The following is a 22,583-nucleotide window of genomic DNA, read 5'->3' as shown; positions in this document are numbered from 1 at the left end:
TGATAAATGAAGTGTTATTATTAAAGAAGAAATTGATAAAAGCTTACCCTTAGAGCAATCTTCTTGAATTTATTCATCGTAGAGAAACGCATGAGGCGTGATAAGACAGTAGAGTCTAGAGGTTTATACAGGGGAACTCCATCATCTACAATCCATGGGTGACTTGTTAGTATAGAAACCCACTATCACATTCACAAGGAAGAATCAAAGGCATAATACTGAAAAAATTAAGCTAGTTTGTTATTGAATCCAAAGATGTGAGTAATGAACATCTTTGGATCCCTTTCAAGCATTTTTCGTATCAGATCTTTTGCATTTTCTGAGATTTCAGGCCATGGTTCAGACTCAAAATCTATCTTCTCTTCTAGAATCTGTTTGAGGATGGAATCCAAATCTTTGAGACTTGTGTATGTGATTGTGGAGAAGTTTGATGTCAATGCTAGTATTGAAGTAGCAGCAGCAGCTCTCTGGTGCTTGAAGTTGGATAAGTAATCACAATTTTCTCAAAATTGGGATTTATAAGTTTCGAGATGAACATGCCAATCCAAGATGCGATGATCTATTCTAATAAGTATGGGTTACGCTTTCTTGTATCAATAAAAAGAAGTAATTGCAATTGCTACTTACTCTTTATTCCATTTTAGAATTAAAATACTTTGAATGATATCAAAGATTTATTGCAAAGATTTGCAAGGGAAGAGGATCGCCTATTCAGCACCCACTTTGCACATAATGTGCCTATTTGCCATACTAATTCCTTGCTTAATGATACTATTGATAGGACTTGAAATGATGGCTTGTTCATAATCCATAACGATGCCACCTGTTCTTGTTCTTGCTTTCCGTTTTGTTGGCCCTTGCCTTTGTTTATTCTCCTGGGCTTGTTAGTTTCAATGCACTTTGTAAAACAGTTGTTTATCCATAGCTATTACATTGTTATTTATAAAGTTCAAGTACCTGTTGTGCTTTGTCTCTGCATTCATCAGATTGCTGGTTGTTTTGTGATTCTGGATGGTCTTGGATTTCATCAGTTGAATGAATGAACTAAAGGTTACTAAGCATGAAGGTGTTCATAGTTTTATACAATGTAAGATGGGTACTGTAAGCTATACGTGTGTTATTATTAAAAAACTATAAAAACATTATAACAGTTTTAAAACACGGTGTAAATAACAGTAACTACTTACACATATACCACAACAGAGATAGCTGAAATCTGGTATCACAACAATATAATGGCCTCCGTTAAAATCATGGATTAGGAACAAGCATATAATAGGTATGGTCATCGGCATTTTATTAGATTTCCACAAATTTCATAAATATTTCCATTTCCAAAGGAATTTGACAGGAAATATCACTTAAGCTTTCTTTCTGTATATATTTGACAAACTATTTCGTGAAACCACTATTGAAGTAGATGGTATCAATGTATGACATCATCCTTTCAGGTCAATTACTAGACCTATAAAAGATAGTTACGCATGACTAAAATGATAGTTACGTTCTGTAATTTTAAATTATAAGTTATTGATCTAAAATGTTTGGGGAGTAGAATGATAGAAAAACGTATATGGGCCAAGCAGAATCATCAAATTTGTAATCAAAGAAACCAACAATATAAAATGTAGGCCTTACCTTATGTGTTCGAATGCGATTAAGCGATACCTTGAGAGATTCTTCCATTGCCCTGAGATGTTCTGTATTGGTGATCTTATCTAGATGAGTCCAATCATCTAAAACTGAGAAAATTAAAATTTAAAACACCACCACCAAATTAACAATCAAAGAAACTAATCGAAATAAGAGCATAGCATGCATAATTTAGCAATAAAAAATGTCGAATCAACAATGGGTACAACTTCTATCCAACCTAACACAACTACAACAGATACCCAATCATCCAAAACTTTTGAAACTAAATTTAAAACAACACCACCACCACATTAACAATCAAAGAAACTAATCAAAATATGATATCGAACGAACCCGCTTCCTTATTCGGAATCGTAACGTAAACAACAATGCTAGGGACAGTGTTGGCACTACTACTCCCTTCCATTCCACTAGAAGGAGATTGTTGGGGTGAGGTTGGCGAAGCCAAGAGTTAGTAAACAAAAGGCTCCAACGAGGGGAAGACGACGACGTAGAGAAGCTGAAGAAGGAGGAAGGATTGATGAGGCTCTGTAGTATAGTGTTGATGCCATATGCCCTTTACATCATTACTTCTTTGGTTTTAGGATTGATTCCTTTGATGGAACAAACCAGAAGGCAAAAATTATTAAAGAAAGGAAAATACTGAAATGACCCAAAGCATTTACTACGATTCTCACAAGTCTGACGTGGGATGTGCACATAATCATAGATGTTTCACCCAAACCCTCGTGGCTTTTGGAAGTGCTTTTACACTCCAAAAAATACTTCTTGTATATCTTCACCAAACAATTGATATTGCAATCATGATTCTTATAGAAGTGATTCAAAGAATTTGAGGCTGACAGAGAATAATATTTCTGTTAAAAAGACTACCAAGTTATGCTAGATTGAAGAAGTAAGTTGGAGTTGGAACTTACAATGAATGAAATTGTTCTAGAGCACTGTTTGTCATAGAGGTGGGCTGAATGAAATTCAATCTTCTTGACCCAAGATAGATGACATGAGAGTACAATTGAGAGAGATCTGCACAAACAGAGACCACCCTAGTCTTCTTCCTAATCACGTGATACTTGCCTGCCTACACCACACAATTTATATGCTTTTGCCATCACCCAACACAACACCCATAAGTTTAATAAAATATCTGTAAAAAATTCAGATCAAATGAGAAGAATCTACCCTTTCAATAACCAAAGAGGCATTTTTCCTTGATAACATTGTAAAAGAGTAGCCAAAAGGACTAAACCCAAGGCCCCCCAACAAATTCCACGGATCATACTTACTACCTTGTCATCTTCATCACAAAATAAAATTATTTCTTACCATTATTATACTCAAAACAGAACCTGTCTCACAGATCAATTTATTTACTAAAACATGACCCATTACTTAACCAAAACATTGATGCTGCTCTCAACCACCAACATATTACCTACCTAATATGTTAATTATTTTAATTACAATCTACAAAGAGAACCACTGCACTGCTGCTACATCACAGCCATAAAAACAGTGGTCATCATCAATACACTCTGGTGAAAGCCCATTTCACCAGTTCTGTAAAGCCCTCTACTCCACCAACGAATTGTTCTTGGTCGGTAACTCTAGTACCTGCAACATAGAGACATCAAATGACCATTGGATTTTGTTTCTCGACAGGCCTTTTGTTACATGGCATCAAATTCTAAACCACAAATAGATTAAGACTTTGGCCAGAGCAATCAAATGGTAAGGCCTTTTATTGCTCCTCAAAAACTGAACCAATTGATCTAGATAAAGAAACTACAAGAGACATTCAAAGTGGCCATATGAGTACCTTTCATGTGGCATGATTGAGTGTGATAGCAGCATTCCTAGAGATACCTATAGCTATAAGATTTTGACAAGAACAAATGCTTTCCCAAAAACCACTGAACATTTCACTGTGAATCCACTCCCTTGCTCAATCAAGTTGTGCTGCTACCGAAAGTAGAACTCAAAGGAACAGACACTGGCACATGTTGGGGACTCCAGCTACAGACACCTTCCTTTGGGATGAAATCATAACAGGTACCATCAGTGCCTGTATAAGAAATGAATATGACGAAGACTTCAATCTTTGGGTGGAATGTGGCTCAATCACATCTCTGTTGTGTTTCATACATGCAAGACCATGTTCTCATCGATATCAAAAAGTGTTAAACCACTCATACTGTTTTTACTTTTTATTTTTTCATTATAAGAAACTCTCATTACTAACCTCACTATTAATACTTATGTATGTGAGAATGAGAAAAAAGAGGAAGAAAAGCAATACCTGTTAGCACTTTAATACTCTTTGGATCATCCTTTTCCCTCCTCCTTTATCCGGGCTTGGGACTGGCAGTGTAAAATATTAATTTTACAATGGCGGAATTAAAAAGGGGTTAGTTGACACAAAAACATAGTCAGTTATTAGTTAAACAATATAACTAAAAAAGTAAAAGTACTTTGTTGATAAAGAACCTTGTAGTGAGAAGAAACATTACTAGTAGTAGTAAAACTTTAGAAGGGTTATCCAAATACAACTAGTAGTACCACTTAGTATCTAGACATATGCCAAAAGAAGGATAACCAGTTCACATTGCAAGTAGTACATAAAACCACACACAAAACTATTGCAAAATAACCCTAATAAAACTTTTCGGCCACACGGTAAATCCACCTATTCCAACTTCTCCTAGAGTCCCTGCAAAACTGGTTCGTTGAGTAAGAGGGGTGTTTGCTATATGAATGATGTCAATAAGAACCTTAATGTCATCTTCACGCAGAGGATTCCCATGTACAGTAGAAGGGGTAGTATCCATAATCGCTTTTCCAACTGCAACAACATTTCTTCCCCAATCCAATAGTTCGCATGACATTTCTTTTGTAGAAAATCGTGGTTGTGCAATTGAATACGAATCAACTGTTTGGAGTCTTGAAAGTATATGCTATAATAAAGATTGATATCAACTTCTATATATATATATATATATATATATATATATATATATATATTTATATATGTATGACTAAACAAGAAAATGTAATAGTATATACCTTAATGTTCCGAATACTTTCACGTACATCCCCAATGTCTTCCCGTAAATTTTTCACCTCAACTTTGATATTTGTTATTTCCTTAGTTTGCTCAATAATTTGCCTATCTTTCCCTAGCAACATTTCTTTCGCAGCGGCTGACCCGAGAATCCGCGTTTTCGAAATATTAGTCCCAACACCACGAACACGTCCCCTCTTATCCGGACCAAACACTTTAGTCAAGGGATCATTGAGAAGGTCTTCGAAACTATCATCTTCTGATTGGTTCTTCATGATTTCTTTTATTTTATCCTGTAATATTAAACAAACAAATATATTTATACAAACTATATATTTTATATAACATTCAATAAACATATGTTTAAGATGATGATTATACCAAGTAAGGGGCGACAATACTCGAGCTAGCACCGTCATCCTTTGAATGCCCTCTAATCGACACCTCGGTCCTCGAAGGGGGATTGCTACCATCTCATCTTTCCCGTTTCTATACTTGCATAAATTTTAAGGTATTAATTATGAAGGGTATAACTCAAAGTAAAATAATTTCAACGTATTTGTATTGAATTTAATGACACATACTTACCATTCGCTCCTCTAATCTTGCATGGCCATGCCTACCAGTAGTATGATAGATGTTCAAATTGCTCCTATTTGTCACATTTCTCTTCCTCATTTCTACAATTTTAGGTGCAGCAGTACAATTAACAAATGCAACCCAATCTTCCTGCTTAACATTTGGAGGACAATTTTTCAATCTATCATCCATATTATTATAACAATCGATGTACTTGGTCCTCAACTTAGCCTTGTATTTTCTGAATGTCTCGAACATGCTTCTAAGGCATTGGTACTTGTAGGATGGACGAAGGATGAACTCTCCCTACATGAGAAATTAAAAAATAAATAAAGATAAGTATTCACAAAGAAAAAATATATAATAATTAACTAATATTATTTCAATTGTAATATTATATTGCAACTTACAAGTAGTAATTTCCACATCTCATCCTTCTTTCTAGCTGGCACTAAACACCAATCCTCTATCGAAATAGGAATGTGAGTACGAACAATCTCTCCACATCGTGTAGAAAGCTTTACTGAATGCTCGCCAATCAGTAGACCATTTGTATTGAAATTGATTATTATCCTATTATCTGTCGATGAGCTTACAGATCCTAACCCATACAAAATAGTTAGTATAAAACTATTAATATTGGACAACTTAATGACAATATAATAAAATAAGGGAGAAATTAAATTTACCTAATTGTGAGCTCTGAGTACTCGTGCCAGCCATTACAATTGATCTTCCAATTTTCTTGTCTATTTAAATAATGAAATCATAAATAAACAAAATAAATTTAATCATGCAAAATCTAGAAAAATAGATGATGTTTATCATTCAATTTTTATATCGTAAACAACACACAACTACAAAATCGTGTCTAAATCATCATCATCATAGTTTTTATCGCTTTCATTTACAATATCATCCATGTATGCATTTTCATCAACAATTGAGTGGAATATAATAGGATCTTCAAGTACATCCACTTCTTTCTTCAATCGTTTTGGGGCCGCTAGAACAACAGACCATCCAGGCCTTAGTTGATCTTTTGAGTAGAATACTTGACTAGCTTGAGATGCAAGAATGAAAAGCTCATTCTCTTCTTTGTCAATTCCTTTGAATTTGTCCATTACACAATATCAAATTTGTGTCAGGATCAACTTTACATCCGTTAGTCCTATCTTCTACTCTAACCTAATCACAATAAAATACAGTTTGATGAAAATCAGTGTAATCCAAATCAATAATCATCCTCACAACTCTATAATAAGTGGTCTCTTCTTCCTTATATTTTTTGTCTTTGGCACTTGCTCTGTATTTAGTGATGGCTTTCATGGAGACCCTACTATTTTGTATCGTCTTATTGATCTCATACTTACTTGGAGTGAATAAAAAATCATTTACACGATATTTATTGTAACTTTTTGCTTTGAATGTTGGTCCATCTGCTAATCGCTTCAATATTGACTCACCATCAATATGTTCCAACTACAAAAGATTAAATAATTTGATATTAGTATCATAATTATAAATAAATATATCACTCTATGTTTTAGAAAAAATAGTAATAATTAAAGTGATTACTTCCTTCCTTAACCAAGGGATGAAACCTCCAGCTCTATCCTTCGACTCAGATCCCTTTTTTTTTAGGCCTTTTGTATTCATTGATTTCAGATATGTTTCATATTTCTTATGTTAACAATAGACATATTTCATTGTAATTAAATGCTCATCTAATTATTCAAATTGATAATACTAAGTAAAATTTATGTACTTACTCTTTCCACTCGTAAACTCTACCATAGCAATGTAGAACCCATCTACGTACTTGTTGATATTGTACTTGAGTTAGACATATGTCATTGCCTTTGCCTAAAGGTCCTTCATCGATAAATTCATCATCCTCGTCTAAAAATCTTTTACATGTATACTTATGATTTCCTTTTTCACTATTTGGCATGTATTCCATACAATATAAAATAGACTCCTCTACGATATAACGCTCAGCAATACATCCTTCAGGGCGTGCAAAATTTCTCACGTATCCTTTATAAGTTTTTATTAACCTGTTTAGAAAAATGTCCAATTATGAATATACTTCTCAATTTATGCATGAATTGATACATCTTTAATAAAATTATAAAGTATACCGTTCAAAAGGATACATCTAACGAAATCTGACTGGACCGCACGATAATGCTTCATCAACTAGATGTATCATAAGGTGAATGCTGATAACAAAAAATAAAGGTGGAAAAAACTTCTCCAAAACACACATTGCTTCCACAAGACTGTGTTTGATAGCAATGATATCATTTACTCGGATCACCTTTGAGCATAACACATTGACGAACATACATATCCGTCGAATAGCGGTATGCAGTATCTTATGCTTCGAAAATGCATGTTGTATCAACACAGGAAATAATTGTTGCATAATTACATGATAGTCATGCGACTTAAGTCCCTTTATTTCAAGATTCTCTAGGTTCACATGATGTTTCAATCTGGAACTATACCCTATAGGGACTTTCAAATCATGTAAAGTACGGCATAACAACTCTTTCTCCTTGTGGCTTAGTGTAAAGGGAGCCTTGGGTTTAACTATTTTTCCATCTATTTCTTTCATCCACAAGTTTTTTCTTATGTTCATCACTTTTAGATCATCACGTGCACTTATGTCGTCCTTCGTTTTTTCTTTGACTTTAAGAATTGTCGATAAAAGATGGTCAGTAACATTCTTCTTAATGTGCATGACATCTAGGTTATGATGAACATTAAATTCCTGCCAAAAATATTTATGATGTAATATTAAGTTCTAATTCGTCAACATAAATGTAAATGATCATTAATTTATAATTTAAGGAAATTGCCTTCCAAAATGGCAAATCGAATAGCTTTGATCTTCTATACCATGCTGTTAAATCTTTTGTCTCATCGTCATAACTTTTTCATTTTTTCCTTTTTGATTTACCGATTTTCATTTTAATACCAGTTACTTTCTTCTCAACTTCTGCACCACTCAACCGTTCAGGACATCTATTATCCTCTACTTTATTATTGAAAGGTACCTTTTGGGTCCTGAATACATGATTAATAGGAAGAAATCTTCGATGACCTTGATAAGAGTACTTCTTACTACTTTTAAGACATTCAGCAAAAGTTCCCTCAGCACAAACAGGGCATGTATATAAACCATGTGTTACACAACCTGATAAACTCCCATATGCAGGAAAGTCATGAATTGCCCACATCAAGATAGCTTTCAAATTGAAAGTTGTCTTAGATTGAGAATCATATATTGACACCCCATTAGCCCACAACTCATTCAACTCTACAATCAAAGGTTCTAAATAGACATCAATATTCTTACTTGGCCCTTTCGGCCCTGGTATTAATAAGCTCAACATTGAGAATTCTCTTTTCATCCACAGAAAAGAAAGAAGATTATAGGGTACTATAATTACAGGCCAACAACTATAAGCACTGCTAAAATGACCAAAAGGATTAAAGCCATCAGTTGCAAGTCCTAAACGCACATTGCTTGCTTCCCCGGCAAAATGTGGCCATGTGACATCTATTGCCCTCCAACTTGATGAATCAACGGGATGTCGTATTACACCAGTAGATTCTTTCGATCTAGTATGCCAGGTCATTTGTTCAGCTATCCATGGTACACTACAAAATAAAATTTTACGATTCATAGTTACATATCATAAATATCTATTATTTAGTGAGATATTAAAAATATGTTGAAACTTGATTATTACTAACCTGTAAAGCCTCTTTAGTCTTGGTGTGAGAGGAAAGTATCTTAACACCTTCGCAGGGATTCGTTTACCTTTTCTCTGTGCCAAATAATCTAATTTCCATCTAGACACATGACAGATTGGATAATTATTTCTATATTTATTCTCTTTCCAATAAAGGATACAATCATTTGGACACGCGTGTATCTGCTCATAATCCATTCCCAAGTCTTTGATCATTTTCTTCGCTTGATAAGATTTATCAGGTAATGTGTTTCCATCCGGTAAAATTTTCTTAATCAATTCAAGTAGTTCATTAAAACTATTATTTGACCAACCATGTCGTACCTTTAAGTTGTATAACTCAACAATAACTGACAACTTTGTTAATTCCTTTGGACATGAAGGGTACAATGGTTGTATTGCATTGTCACATAAAGTCTTGTATCGTCTTACTTCATGGTCTTCATGGTCATGAGATTCTATTGAACATAACCCACACTCATCTTCATTTTTTCCCATATCTTCCATAACAACATCAGCATTTCCACCTATTTTTTCAAATGCATCATTAACGAGTTCACCCATTCTTGGATAGTTATCGTTATGTTGATCAAGAGAGTCATTTACAGAATTTGTTGTTGATGGTTGTTCTTCATTTAATGATTCATGTTCTCCATGAACAAATCATACAATATATGTTTGATCAATACCATTTATGATCAAATGCTTCGAAATCATTTCAAAAGAGATTTTTCCCTTTCTATTATGACATTTCGTACATGGACATGAAAATAATGTATCTCCACCAGAATTTTTTATAACAAAATCCAAAAATGATTGAATCCCATCAAAGTACTCTGCACTTGTCCTAGGTTTAGTCATCCATGCTTTGCTACTTGATATCATTATTCTACAAAGTTGAGATAACATATCAGTGTGAATAAGATTTACCTATGACTCAAAAAAGATATATTTTTATAAATAAATGCAACTCCTCTACAAGAATACTACAAGTACTTACAAATATCAAGATTCAAGCAAATAACAAATCCAACATTTATAGCATTGAAATGTTGTTCACAGTCTGAAAGAAATTGAAATTAAGTCGAGGTACTCCAGACAAATATAAATTACCTACTAGATATTTGGGGTTGTGAGTCCCTATTATATCCACAGAATCAAAAGTGCCTTATGCAATCTTATGATCATACCTTTGGATGTTTCTCAAAATTAATAAGACATGATGTGGATGGTACAAGACATGATACAAGACATGATGCATGTTTATACTTTTACCTAAATGATGAATCTGAGATCAAGAATAATCTTCTAAAGGAATTAAAGTGTAAACTAAACACTCCTTCAACCATAAACCAATAAAAAAAAATCTAGTAAGCAATTACTCAGATTGTAAGGTAATCATAGTATTACGATAATGAATTCCTTAAGTATCGATAGAAGGGATGTCAATGAAAGAACGATCTTCCGCTAGTTAGAGTTTTTATCAATAATCCTAATGGAGTCTCCTAATGAAATTAAGGTTTCAAGACAAGTCTAGGCCCAAAGGGGTGATTGATGTCTAACACAATTTTAAAGAAAAAATTAATTTATTGGGTATGTGATGTAGGACCATGATGGTTAACTAAATGGAAGGTCTGAGATTAAGAATAGATTACTTAAAGCAAAAAAAATAAAAATAAAAATCTGTCATTCATCCAGAATACAAAGAATATCAGATAAATAATTATGTTGAAATTCCAATGTAAATCAGAACTGTGAGATAATAGAACAAACAAAACTGTGTTTAATCACATCTAAAAACCTAAATCTTCAATCCAAATCCCTAATATAATCTATATAAAGAAAATAGAGATTAGAGATAGTACCTAGCCCGAGAGATCGATTGAGCGAGCGACTGAGCAAGAGAGAGATGAGATCGAGTGAGAACGACTGAGATCAAGCGAGCGACTGAGCGAGAGAGATATGAGATCGAGGGAGAGCGACTGAGATCAAGAGAGACGATCGAGTGAGAGAGAGACGAGAGAGCAACTGAGATTAGAGAGACGATATCGATTAAAACCAGAAAATTAGAAAACGAAGAACATGAAATCAAAACGAAAGAGAGAGAAGAAAAACCAAAAAAATCGAAACATTAGAAGAAGAGGAAGCAGATCTTACGCTGGATTAAGCTTCTTGTGAGTGATAGAGCCTTTCAGAGGTCCTCTCATGGCGTCTTCGCTTGAAAGTTGAAACAAAGAGACGATCGATTGAGAGAGAGACGAGATCAGACAGACGATCGATTGAGAGAGAGACGAGAGAGCGACTGAGATCAGAGACGAGAGAGAGAGAGAGAGAGAAAGAGACGAGAGAGAGAGAGTCGAGTGAGAGAGACGGCTGAGAGAGATGGATCGGACTTTCGTTCCATCTAAATAAACGAATATGGATCAGATAACACGGTTTTTAAAAATAAAACGGTTTAATACCGTTTTTTAATAAAAACGGCTTAATACCGTTTTACCCTTATGTTCCAATTTTACATTTTTTTTGTAGTGTGGCAGTATGTGAGCTGGTTGTACACCAACGTATTTCAAAAATATTGTGGGAAGACAACTTCATCTGGACTCTCTCCTCAAATGGAAGATTTACATCAAAATCAGCTTTTCAGGCTTTGCGTGGAGAAAGACTGAATTTGTCATGGTGTAATATCATTTGGAGTAAACCACTGATACCAAGGTATGCATTCATCTCCTGGTTAGTGGTGAAGCGAAAAATATCTACTATAGAATTCCTGCAAAAATGAGGATTCCGCCTTGTTAATTTCTCAATGTACCTTATGTTGGAAGAACTTAGAGACAATGGATCATGTTTTCTTTGAATGCCTTTACAGCAGCTGGGTTTGGAGCCGAGGTTTGGAGTTATAAGGATGAATGTAGGAAATTTTTTGGAAGAAGTTCAAATTATTCAAGGTCTTTACTTTCCTCATAAATCAATTGGGAAGTTGTTGAATCCTATCTCAATAGTACGGTTATATGTTATGGAAGGAACAAACCATGAGAATTTTCCATGGGATTGCCTCTCCAGAGCCTGATATCTTATAGAATATTCAAAAAAGTATCCAAGGAGTGTTTGAGGGTATGGAAATTGAATAACTAAATGTGGGACAAAGCCATGAGTTCTTCAAGAATTGTGACTGCACTTGCGCGTCTAATAAGCCTGTTGTGAAACATTTTTTTTAAATGTCCAGAGTAAGGTGATTTGAAACTTAACACTGATGGTTCGCTATTCTTGGATGAAGGAGAACTGGGATTCATCTCTAGAAACTCTCATGGAGACTTTTTATTTTCCGGTTCGGCGAGCACGGACGAAAAGGATATTATTTCGATAGAACTTCGTGTAATTTTCGAAGCATTGAAAATTGCACAATGAAAGGGGTATATGCTAAAGTGGTGGTGTGTTCAGACTTCTTATACTCAATTAAGAGCATCAAAACTGAGATTGAAGGATCTTGGAAATACATAGCAAATATAACGAAAATACAGATGGTGAAAAATACGTTTTTTTCATTTGGGTTCGAGTTCATGTGGCATGAAGCAAACAAAGCTGCTGATTATTTTGCAAAGCTTGGAGAGTTGGGCGATGGATTTTTGGTAACTGAGGATACGTCTTGTGTTCCTCAAGAGTTTTCGAGAATATTAACAGAAAATCTATGCTATAATTATTATGGTTAAGATCTTGTTTTAAAGGAGGGGCCCTTCAACCCAGCTTATCAATAATAAAAAAATAGTTGTCCCCTGATAACACACACACACACATATTGATTAAGATAATTACTAAAATCATAAGGTGTCATGGTTGGATTACAATCATACTAATTGAATTACTCAAGCACTTTGTCAATGTAATGCGATTGGGTTAGTATTATCCTTAATACTTTTTATTTTTAATTATTATTTTAATTCGTAGGATAACTTCTGCATTACCCAAATCTTTGATATCACAGTTTTTATTAAAAAAATTTAGTTTTTTTTTATCACTTCTAAATTAGCGTTGAAAATTAACCTATCATGTAAATCCAAGCAATAATGAATCTCGAATTATCATTGAACCTACCATATATATGTTTATTTGCCTCATTATTATTATAACAATTTGAGATTTACATTTTATCAAGTTTTTCATATGATTGTTTTGGAGTTTGTGTGCATTGCATAAAAATGTCTCTGAAAGAATAACAACAAATAAAAAATAAAAAACTAAAAATCTATTTTAGATTGGTAAGTAGGATAATTCCACTGAGAATTTGGGGGGCTAATATTTTAGATTTTAGAAAATCAAAGGAAAAAATGGGTGTGATTTTAGATAAAAATTAATTTTTATCGAAAATAATTAAAACTAAGAAAATCTAGCAACAATGAATTTGTCAAAATAACTTAATTAAATCTAATCCTAATAGTCAAGTTCTTGTCAGATAACTCAAATAAAAAATCCAACTAAGGATCTTGACTCAAAACATTTTTTATTAAAAATTCTTATCAAATAGATGCAATTAATTAGCAAAAATTTCCTCCCCTTAAAATATTTTATTGCCCAATGATCTCCCATAATGGCAAACGTGCGATATAATAGATTTTATTTCAATAGTAATGGATCATGTTGAGCCTGGCGGATAAGCAAAAATAATTAAAGGATACTTAGGATCCAAGGTTGTTGAAGATAAATTTATTAAAAATCTTTAAAACTACATGCAAGAACAAATATATTATAACTAAACAGAACTAGTTTAATATGACTTTATCAATCTCCTTAGAATGAGATATTAACTAAGCATGATCATAGAAACACAATCGAAAAAAAAATTAACAAAATACATATATTTATCATTGATAAACTCCTTGAAATCCTTGGATAAAATCTTCGTTGTCTTAAAAAATTACAATAAAAGTAAAAGAAAAAAAATTAAAACCTAAAGCTAAAAGTTGAAAAGGGAGGGAACAGAGATTAGGAGAGGAGAAGAGAGAGGGATAGTAGAGAGAGCCCCCAAAACTAAGGAAAAAAAAAAATTTTGTGGAAAAAATTAGAGTTGCCTTGATAGTACATTTTCGCCCCCCAAAACAAATAAATTGGTTCTTCGTGAAATAATGTGACAACCTGTCTGAGTCACCATGTATCTCAAGAAATTTTTTAATAAGATACGTGAAATCAAATAAAACAAAAATAAAAATTAAGGAATCTACAAGAGCATGAGAGTTGTTAACAGTATGTTTGATCAAGTATCGTCGAAGTTGACGAAAAATCAAGATGAGTGGGAATACATCATAAAGATAGATGATATAAGGAATTAGGATTTTAGAAAAGGGATGCTATCTAATTAGATAGATCTCAAAATTTTATTCAAGATAGACTATTCACCCGTCAAAATCTGACAAGAAATGAGCCTGGTCAAGGTTCTGAAGTTAGATTCTTATAAATGGTCAATTGAGTCAATCAATGTTAATCAAATTCAAAGTCCGCAAATCTAAACTCTAGTCAATTTAGGGTGGACCCCACAATCTAATCTAACCAACCCACTAACCTAGAGTTAGGACTAGTTAGTTAACCTAGGTTAGTTGGTCCAGTCAAGTAGCTTTGACTTTATTCCAGGTGATTAACGAACACCTTGACACCTAACTACCTAAGTGTCTCAAATAAGGTGAACCTAGGATACTTGGAAGCTTTCCACAGCCGTGAAACCACATGTAGGCTCAGCCTCATACATTCTAAACCATGGTTAATCAAATCATATTGATTAACCATGGTTATTGTTAAGACCCACTTTCATATAAACCATGTTAGACACCTTCATCTCTTTTTCTTCTCTGAAATTCTTAGCAACTTATCTCACCCTTGTTCTTCACAAGATCAACAACACCTCACCTTAAAAGACCACCGACTATCCAAAAATATCTCCATTTTTATATTTAAAATTGGAGAAACTAAGGAAACTCTAGTAATTCAAGGTTTAGTGATTCTTGGGGTGGTAGGTACAAGAAGTTCTGCATAATTGGGGTATTTGGGAGCTCAAGAGAATGAGGAGAAAGATTTCAAGGTTGCCCATGTAGAATTGGAATACTAATTGTAGTTTAAGATTTATATTTTTAGCTATATGCATAGTAGGTTATTTCTATAAAAATTATATGATGTTCATGTCTTACCATACATGTTGGATTGATAACAATTAGAATTAATCAACCCTCTACATAATTACATGAAATTCATAGGTTGAATGAAGTGTGGGAAACACAATAAACTCAAAAACAACAAAATTGCAATTTTTATAATGTTGGAGTGGGAGCCTAGGTGGGACCTGCTGTTGCACCAATTCCCACCGTAGCATATTTGGTGGTCCCGCTGTAGAATTCCACCTTCTACCACCGTACATACCATTGGTTGGACAAAAGTATCATTTTTAATGAAAGGATTTATAAGGGACCCATATGAGTCCCGAACACTCTAAAATGATTAAAAAAAATATCTTTTGAACAGGAGTTTAGCCGATAATTGTTTTGTGAATTTAATTCCACATATCCAATTTATCTTAAGTTTGAATTATCGAATGCGTACTGAATTTATGAAAGGATAACTGTATCACTACAAGAAAAATTAGCTATCACAACAACTTTTTGTGACGGTCAAAGTTTGACCGTCGTTATATAAGGTTTATTTCGCGCAAAATCACTAACTCTATTAACTCACTCACTTACTCACTCTCGCTGTACTCACTCACTCACCCGAAATCTGTCTTCGTTTTCTCTGTCTCTCATCTCAAACGAAATCTGTCTTCGTTTTCTCTGTCTCTCTCTCTCTCGTCCGCAAATCGAAAACGAAGCCTCACTCTCTCGTCTGCAAATCGAAAACGAAGCCTCTATCTTTCTCTCATCTCATACTCGACAGATCTGTCTCTGTCGATCTCTCTCTGCCTCTCTACCTCTCTATTGATCGCTCTCTTGATCTCTCAAACGCGTGAGGGTTCAACTAATCAGATCCGATCTGATTTCGACCTTGAAAATTTAGGTATGTTTTTATACATATTTTGTTAATTTTTTTCTTCAATTGATCCCTAAACCCTAGATTTTTCTGCATATTTTGTTTTCCTGCATTTTTTGTTGATTTTTCTGTATAATCTTAATTTCTATAGGAACGTTGAGATCAGTGGAGCAAAGATGAGATCAGCAAATCTTCTTTTCTATTTTTTGAGAAAATTCATAACGTTGTAAGAATACTAGCTTTATAAGGATGCGAAGTTGTTGTGTTGCTTGATTTTTGTGTTAATTTGCTTCTATGCTCTATGTTGCAGTGGTGCCAGCAGGGATTGAGACAGAACTACTAGTTGGATTGAATAACAAAGGTAGTTTTTTCTATTGTTCTTAGTTGACTTTGGCTCTTATTGCTTCAACTTCTTGGTTTTTCAATATTTTAGCTTATATTTGTAAGTATTTTAAACACTCCCATCCATTAATCGTCCTTTATATTTGTTCAACATCCAATCCAGAAGGTTTCATTAGGTATTATTTTATCTCATAAATAGGGAGAACACTGCTTCCTTATTCTGAATATGTTCATTGTAGATTATTACATGTCCTGCAACCATATAATCTTCTTGGAAAGAAATCTGCATCTTTAAAGCTGAGTTGTCTACCAATGCTTATTCGGATTTCTGACCTGTAAATTCACATTGTACCTTCCTGCACCAGGGAAAAAAATGAAAATCATGGGCAGAACAAGGATAGTCTTGTCCATGGGAAATTGAGTTCTCTAGACTTATAGATTAAATTGTCCCATGGCGCTTTGCTTGATGTTTCTGATGTGCCCACAACTTTTTTGGGCTAGTTATCCTGAGCCTCAATAATTTTCTCTTCCATGTCCATATCCGTTATTCTGTTGGTTCAAAATCTTATTGGTTCCTTAATCTATTTCCAACCTTTTTCTGAATCTGTATGTTAGAACAAAATTGTTTATGTCTGCACCTTTGTAAATTTTATATTAGTTGGTAGCTGTGTGATGGTGCTATATCTGTCCTTTGCATGCAATTGATGCACTTTCTGACTGAGAATCCATAAAACTCTTGTATTTTAATTAGTTAATTAATTTTGATCGAGTCCTTTCTGTAGTGTGAAAGTGTTGGCAATAATGAAACTTATAAGGGAATGTTGTAATGAAACTTCCATGTTGAACTTCCATTGATTTGGATTTTCTAAAAGGTAAAACAAATTCCATAGATTTTCGACATAAAGTGTTGTACTTCTTGGTACATTAAATGGTTGATTTCAACATCTGAAGTGAGCTTATGTAATGTAATTGACTCTGCAGACACTAATTCAAGCCAATGGATTGCACTAGCTTCCTCCCCAAATGAACGGTTTCTATTTGATTTTGAGCAACTTCATAGCCAATTTCCGGTTAGTCTCTCAACTTCAGGGTACTGTTTAGTATTGTAATGATCCATTTTCTTGCTTTTTTTTTTTTCTAATTATGTCGAGCTCATCCTTTCAAGTTTTGGCCAATAGCGAGCCTTATTGCTCTAGGCGTCTTGGTTTCTACATTGACCAATACATGATTCGTGCATTGCTATTTCTTATTGAACTCGACTTGTTCATGTAGTCCAAGGCATGAATCACTAATATTCATGATTCACATAGTATTGGTATTCATGTCGGCATTATAATGGATTTTTCTTGTAGTGTCATTTGGATGGTAATAATTTTCTTATTTATTAATTTTTGGGAGGGGGGAGGGGATATTTTTCCCTAAAACTTTTAGTATTCTCAATATATTGGGCTCAATTATCTGAATTGTCCAAATGTCTTTTGTCTTGCCAACGGACGATCATGATCACAAGAGTGAGATTTAAAATCACGTTTGAGCTTGATTACTGATGACTATGATACATAATTTTTTCTGCCTGTATTCACAGGACCAGGAACAACTATGCGCAACGACTGAATAAGTTCTAATTGCTTTAGTGGTGCAATGCAGTAATCATCTTTTTGCCCTATGGAGCTTATACCACATACGTTATGTAAATTGGGATACATTTTTGCCTTCCCTCCTCTCTTCAGTTTCCTCGGCAGAGATTTCAGCTGGACAGGGGAGTCAAGCCATGGCTACTGTCTCATCTACTAGTTTCTCACAATCCGGAATAATTCCATCTTCGAGCACAGTTCCTAATTCGTCCAATTTTCAGCCTTCAAATCCTACTTCTCCATTACCTTCTATTCATGGAATCGCATCTCCTGCTCAGTCTGGAACGGAACCATTAACTTGTGCAACACTATCACTAGTTAAATCTTCCGATATATCTGGCCTCGGACATCAAAATACGTCAAGGGCTAATTTATCGTCGAGAGATAACTCTATAAGTTGTTTGCGCCAGCCGTCCTGCAAGATTATTTTTCAATGGATTGCATTACATCACACTTCAGTATTTGTAAGATATTTTGTTTTAATTACTCAAAACAATCTGATCAGCCAGCTTGCAATTTGATATTTTTAAAAAGTAATTATGAAGAATTGAGGTGTTGTAGCTGATCAATATTATATATGACATGTATATGGTGCAGATGGGAGGATAGCATTAACTACAGCACAGCAGGAAGTGCACCGCATGCAAACAGTGGTAGGTCAGCTTCATTATAGTTGTATGCTGAACTAGTTGTTGGATAGCATGTGTCCTGTGATATAATATAAAGATGTATTATATATATCTTGGCATTTAGATTGCATAGGCATTTAGATAGCATGTGTCCTGTGATATAATTTTTCAGGAGTTGTAGGAACTGATGCTAAAAAAAGGCTTTTTTTTTATTATACATTCCTATACTACTGTACATCTCTCAATTATATAGGCTTGCACACTATCCGTGAGTATTTATTTCTGGTTGTCACAGGCTGTCCAATCCTGAAGGCTGTGTGTGGTAAGAATAATTCATAATTCCACTTGCATTTTGCAGCATAAATACATCTGTCAATTATCAGTTTTACATTTTTCTTGCTTTTCCTGTTAGCCCACTCTTTCATTTGTATTCTCATTTGTTTTGGCACACAGCATGTATTGGACCCCCAAGAGTAAGAGGTTTACTCTTAGATATGAAAGGTGCTGGTGGTGGGAATGGGTTGGGTGTGGATAAGTAAGAGGCTTCCATCTTAGTATGGCAGAAAGCAATAAAAGGTAGGTAGAAGGACAAAGCTATTAGTTTTTATGTATAAAGACTGTGTGTGGTAAGAATTAAGCTGAAACAGAACTCCATCAAAATTAGGCTGGCTATGGATTTGACCCCTGTGGCCAAATTTCTGAAACATAAGAGGAAGATCCATTCAAGTAACTGGTAGTCTTCCAAAATCTTTCTTATTTGACTTGATTTACCCATTATGTCAAGACGTATTAGTGCCATGGAGATATCTCAATAAGCTTTGTGGTGCAACACCCCATCCATGTAGGATAGGTAGCATTTTAACCAATGCTCCAACCCTATGTTTCTTCAATAATGCCTTGTGATGGTTTATATGCATGGGGACCATAAAATTCCTATATTCCATTTTTTGCAGATTCTTACTGGAAGAGAAGAGGTTGTTGGGTTGGTTGAGCAAGTAATGGAGGCGATGGAATGTGGGGTCCTTTTTGGGTTATTGGATGAGGTGGCAGGAGAATGGCCATTGGATTTGGCTGAGGATTTTGCAAGGGTTGCAATGCGGTGTCTACACGTAAGTGGGAGGGGAAAGGAGGAGATGAATGTGAAGATGTTAATGAGTGAACTTGCAGAGATGAGGAAGAAAGCTACGGATTTGGTGGATAAAGAAGAATACGACCGCGATGTACCGAGAGTTTACGTATGTCCGATTTTTCAGGTGGGCCCTTCACTCAAATCTTAGCGTCTCGTTAAATGCACGGGTAAGATTGGAGGATAGAAATAAAATCTCTCTCAAGTATTGAACTGATCTCTGGGTAACTTTTGTTTTGTGTAGGACGTGATGAAGGACCCACATGTGGCAGAAGACCCTCACCCCAAATCACACCCTCCGTTCTCTCATCAACGATTGGAAAAACAAACCATATGCTCATAAATGAAACCTACCGAGCTACACTCCAGGCCAAGGCCACCAACTTACTAAAAGGTTACATAAGAATGCAGCGCGGCATAGCCGATGAAGAGGGAATATGTGGTATAGCCACGGATGCTTCATATCCTATCAAGACCTCAGCAAAGGCAACTAATTAGTTATAATTTTTGTAATGTAAAAGTAAAATTAGTAGCTCATCTTGTGTCATAATCTGGTAAAAGTAGCGCAATGAACCCTAGTAGAGGGGCATTTGGGTCTTTTCATATTGGTAATTGGGGTCATGGTCATCAATTTCAAAACATTAGGGGTATCTCCAATATTCTACAATACATGAGGGGGTTGGTGTAAAATAAATTCTTTTTTTATTCAAAAACCTTTACAACGACGGCCAAAAGTCAAAAGCGTAGCTAAAGAAAGAGTAAACTATTTTTTTTCAAAACGATACCCTATAGCGACGGCCAACAGCGGCTGTCGCTATAAGTCCTGCACTAACGACGTCCCTGGATAGTTGACCGTCGGTATAACATATAGCGATGGGGTGATTAGCGACGACTACCGACGGCCTCCCTGGCCGTCGCTACATGTTTTTGCTACGGTATTTTGTCCCTATAGCGACGGTCACGACCGTCGCTATAGCCCTATTTTACTGTAGTGTATGTTTTTCAAGTTGTTGTGTTTACACTTTCTTTGTGAGAATCGTTCACTTCAAATTAAAGATAATGATTTACATTTTTCATTTTTGTTGATAAAATAATGGACATGAGATCGAGTTGAATGAATAATTTACTTGTAGGTCTTGGGAGGGCCCCCTTGCTTTAGTTTTGGGTCAGGGAGTGCCCATATTTATTTATTATTGGGTTGAGGAGAACCTGTGTTTTTTTACTGTTGGGTCGAGGATAACCGTATTTATTTTTATTGTTGGGTTGAGGAGAACCCAGTGTATATTTACTTTTGGGTCTTGGGGAGCCCGGTCTTATGTGAGTTTGATTATGAAAGAGTGTGGGGAACTAGATGTCTAGAATCTTTTAAAAGTGTTGGGTTGGGTAAATCCGGGGTATTTACAAAGGTCGGGTCTGGACGAATTGCGGACTCCTAAATCTGCACTTATAAAGCTAAGTTTAAAGGTTCTATTCTATGTAAGTGCGTGGAAAGAAACCCCTAAGGAGTGAGATGGACATGATCGTTCCAGTGTGTGAAAATGAGCGTGACTGTCCTAGAGAAATACGGATTGGTGAGTGACCATTTGAGGGTAGGTGGAGGACCTTCCGACTTAATGTACACTTGGACATGATCATTCAAGGAAAAATGAGTAGGTACGCGAACATGCCTATGTGGATAGATCTAGTTGACGTGATCATTTCTTGAGTAGAATAGGGGGGTGATCAACCTTGATATCGGACCTACTCATTCTAAGGAGTGGTGGCTGACTATTCCAATTTGAGATATTGGACATGATTGTCCCAAGAGTGAGTTTTGGGCGCACTCTTGGATGTAATCCACGTACATGATATGTTATCTTTTAACTTTTGATTTGGATAAGATTGAGTAGAGATTCTATCAAACAAAGAAAAGTTATTTTATATAAATATATTGTAATGTAAAGGGATTGTATAAGTATAGAGCATAATGGGGTTCACATGCTTGGCCTGATAGGCAAGATGAAGACAACTATCCCCGTGATCGTGGGAAGTTTATAATAGTGGACCGATTGACCTCCATGAAGATAAGTCCTTGTGATCGTGGGACATCCTAGTCAACTACCTACCTAAGCCGGAGAAATGGGCCTCTATACACGACAGTTAGGTCAACCATAAAATCAGGTAATAACGTTGTTGAAGGCTTATCTGATATCATCATATACGCAATAGTTATTTTGTTTTAGTTCTAAATGCTTAAGTTAAATTGCCTTGTATAAAATTGTTTTGTTCATCAAGAAAGCAAATAGGGATTAAGTGCAATCATACTTCGTTTTATCGTTAAACCGTACTAAGTTGTTACGAGTTTTCATAAGTAAATACAAAACTTAAGTTGATAAATATCTCGTATGATATGGTTTTTAGAATGATTAATGAACACACGAAGACCATTGTTTACCCTCCATCTATTAGGTAACAAATCTATTATCCACCCTTTCTACCCCACCCCCACCCCTGGTTGCAAGATTTGTAGGACACGACAAGGATCCAGTTATAAGTGGAATTTTTCCTACCATTGAGGATTTTGGGGTTAGTCTTATTAGAGGGACTAACATTAGAATATTTGATGGACTAGTAGTCGATGTATTCGAGTGAGTTGGCAATATTAGTAATGGAAACGGACAAGCTTCAAAAAGTTGATTGTGAATGTCAAGATTCTTTTCAGAAAGTTTGTAATATTCAGTTAAACACTTCTATCTAGGTGAAATGCCTGTATATATTTCACTAGTTTTAAGATAAATAAAATAGTTATAA

At 34.9% G+C, this 22,583-nt stretch overlaps 1 protein-coding gene across 1 annotated transcript; it reads left to right on the top strand.

Moving 5' to 3' along the window:
• Positions 1-15,777: 15,777 nt before the first annotated feature.
• LOC147400395 (putative U-box domain-containing protein 50) lies at positions 15,778-20,506 on the top strand. Its single transcript, XM_086446075.1, has 7 exons — positions 15,778-16,089; positions 16,214-16,288; positions 16,373-16,423; positions 17,386-18,502; positions 18,636-18,691; positions 19,621-19,920; positions 20,038-20,506. Exons 4-7 carry the CDS (start codon positions 18,472-18,474, stop codon positions 20,134-20,136), a joined length of 486 nt encoding a protein of 161 aa, XP_086302201.1. The 5' UTR covers positions 15,778-16,089; positions 16,214-16,288; positions 16,373-16,423; positions 17,386-18,471; the 3' UTR covers positions 20,137-20,506.
• The last annotated feature ends 2,077 nt before the right edge of the window (positions 20,507-22,583 follow it).

This window comes from Akebia trifoliata, chromosome 6 (genome assembly GCF_017979445.1).
Source record: "Akebia trifoliata isolate Shusen 1 chromosome 6, ASM1797944v1, whole genome shotgun sequence".
In the NCBI taxonomy this organism is placed as follows: Eukaryota; Viridiplantae; Streptophyta; class Magnoliopsida; order Ranunculales; family Lardizabalaceae; genus Akebia; species Akebia trifoliata.
The sequence above is the reverse complement of the archived record's forward strand: the minus strand, read 5'-3'. Positions and strand labels throughout refer to the sequence as shown.

What these genes read in the sequence shown, in the direction of transcription:
- LOC147400395 (XM_086446075.1), top strand. Translation starts at nt 18,472, where the DNA reads ATGGATTGCATTACATCACACTTCAGTATTT. An exon ending in TACATCACACTTCAGTATTT is followed by an intron (nt 18,503 to 18,635) that starts GTAAGATATTTT and finishes TATATGGTGCAG; the next exon opens with ATGGGAGGATAGCATTAACT. An exon ending in TGCACCGCATGCAAACAGTG is followed by an intron (nt 18,692 to 19,620) that starts GTAGGTCAGCTT and finishes CATTTTTTGCAG; the next exon opens with ATTCTTACTGGAAGAGAAGA.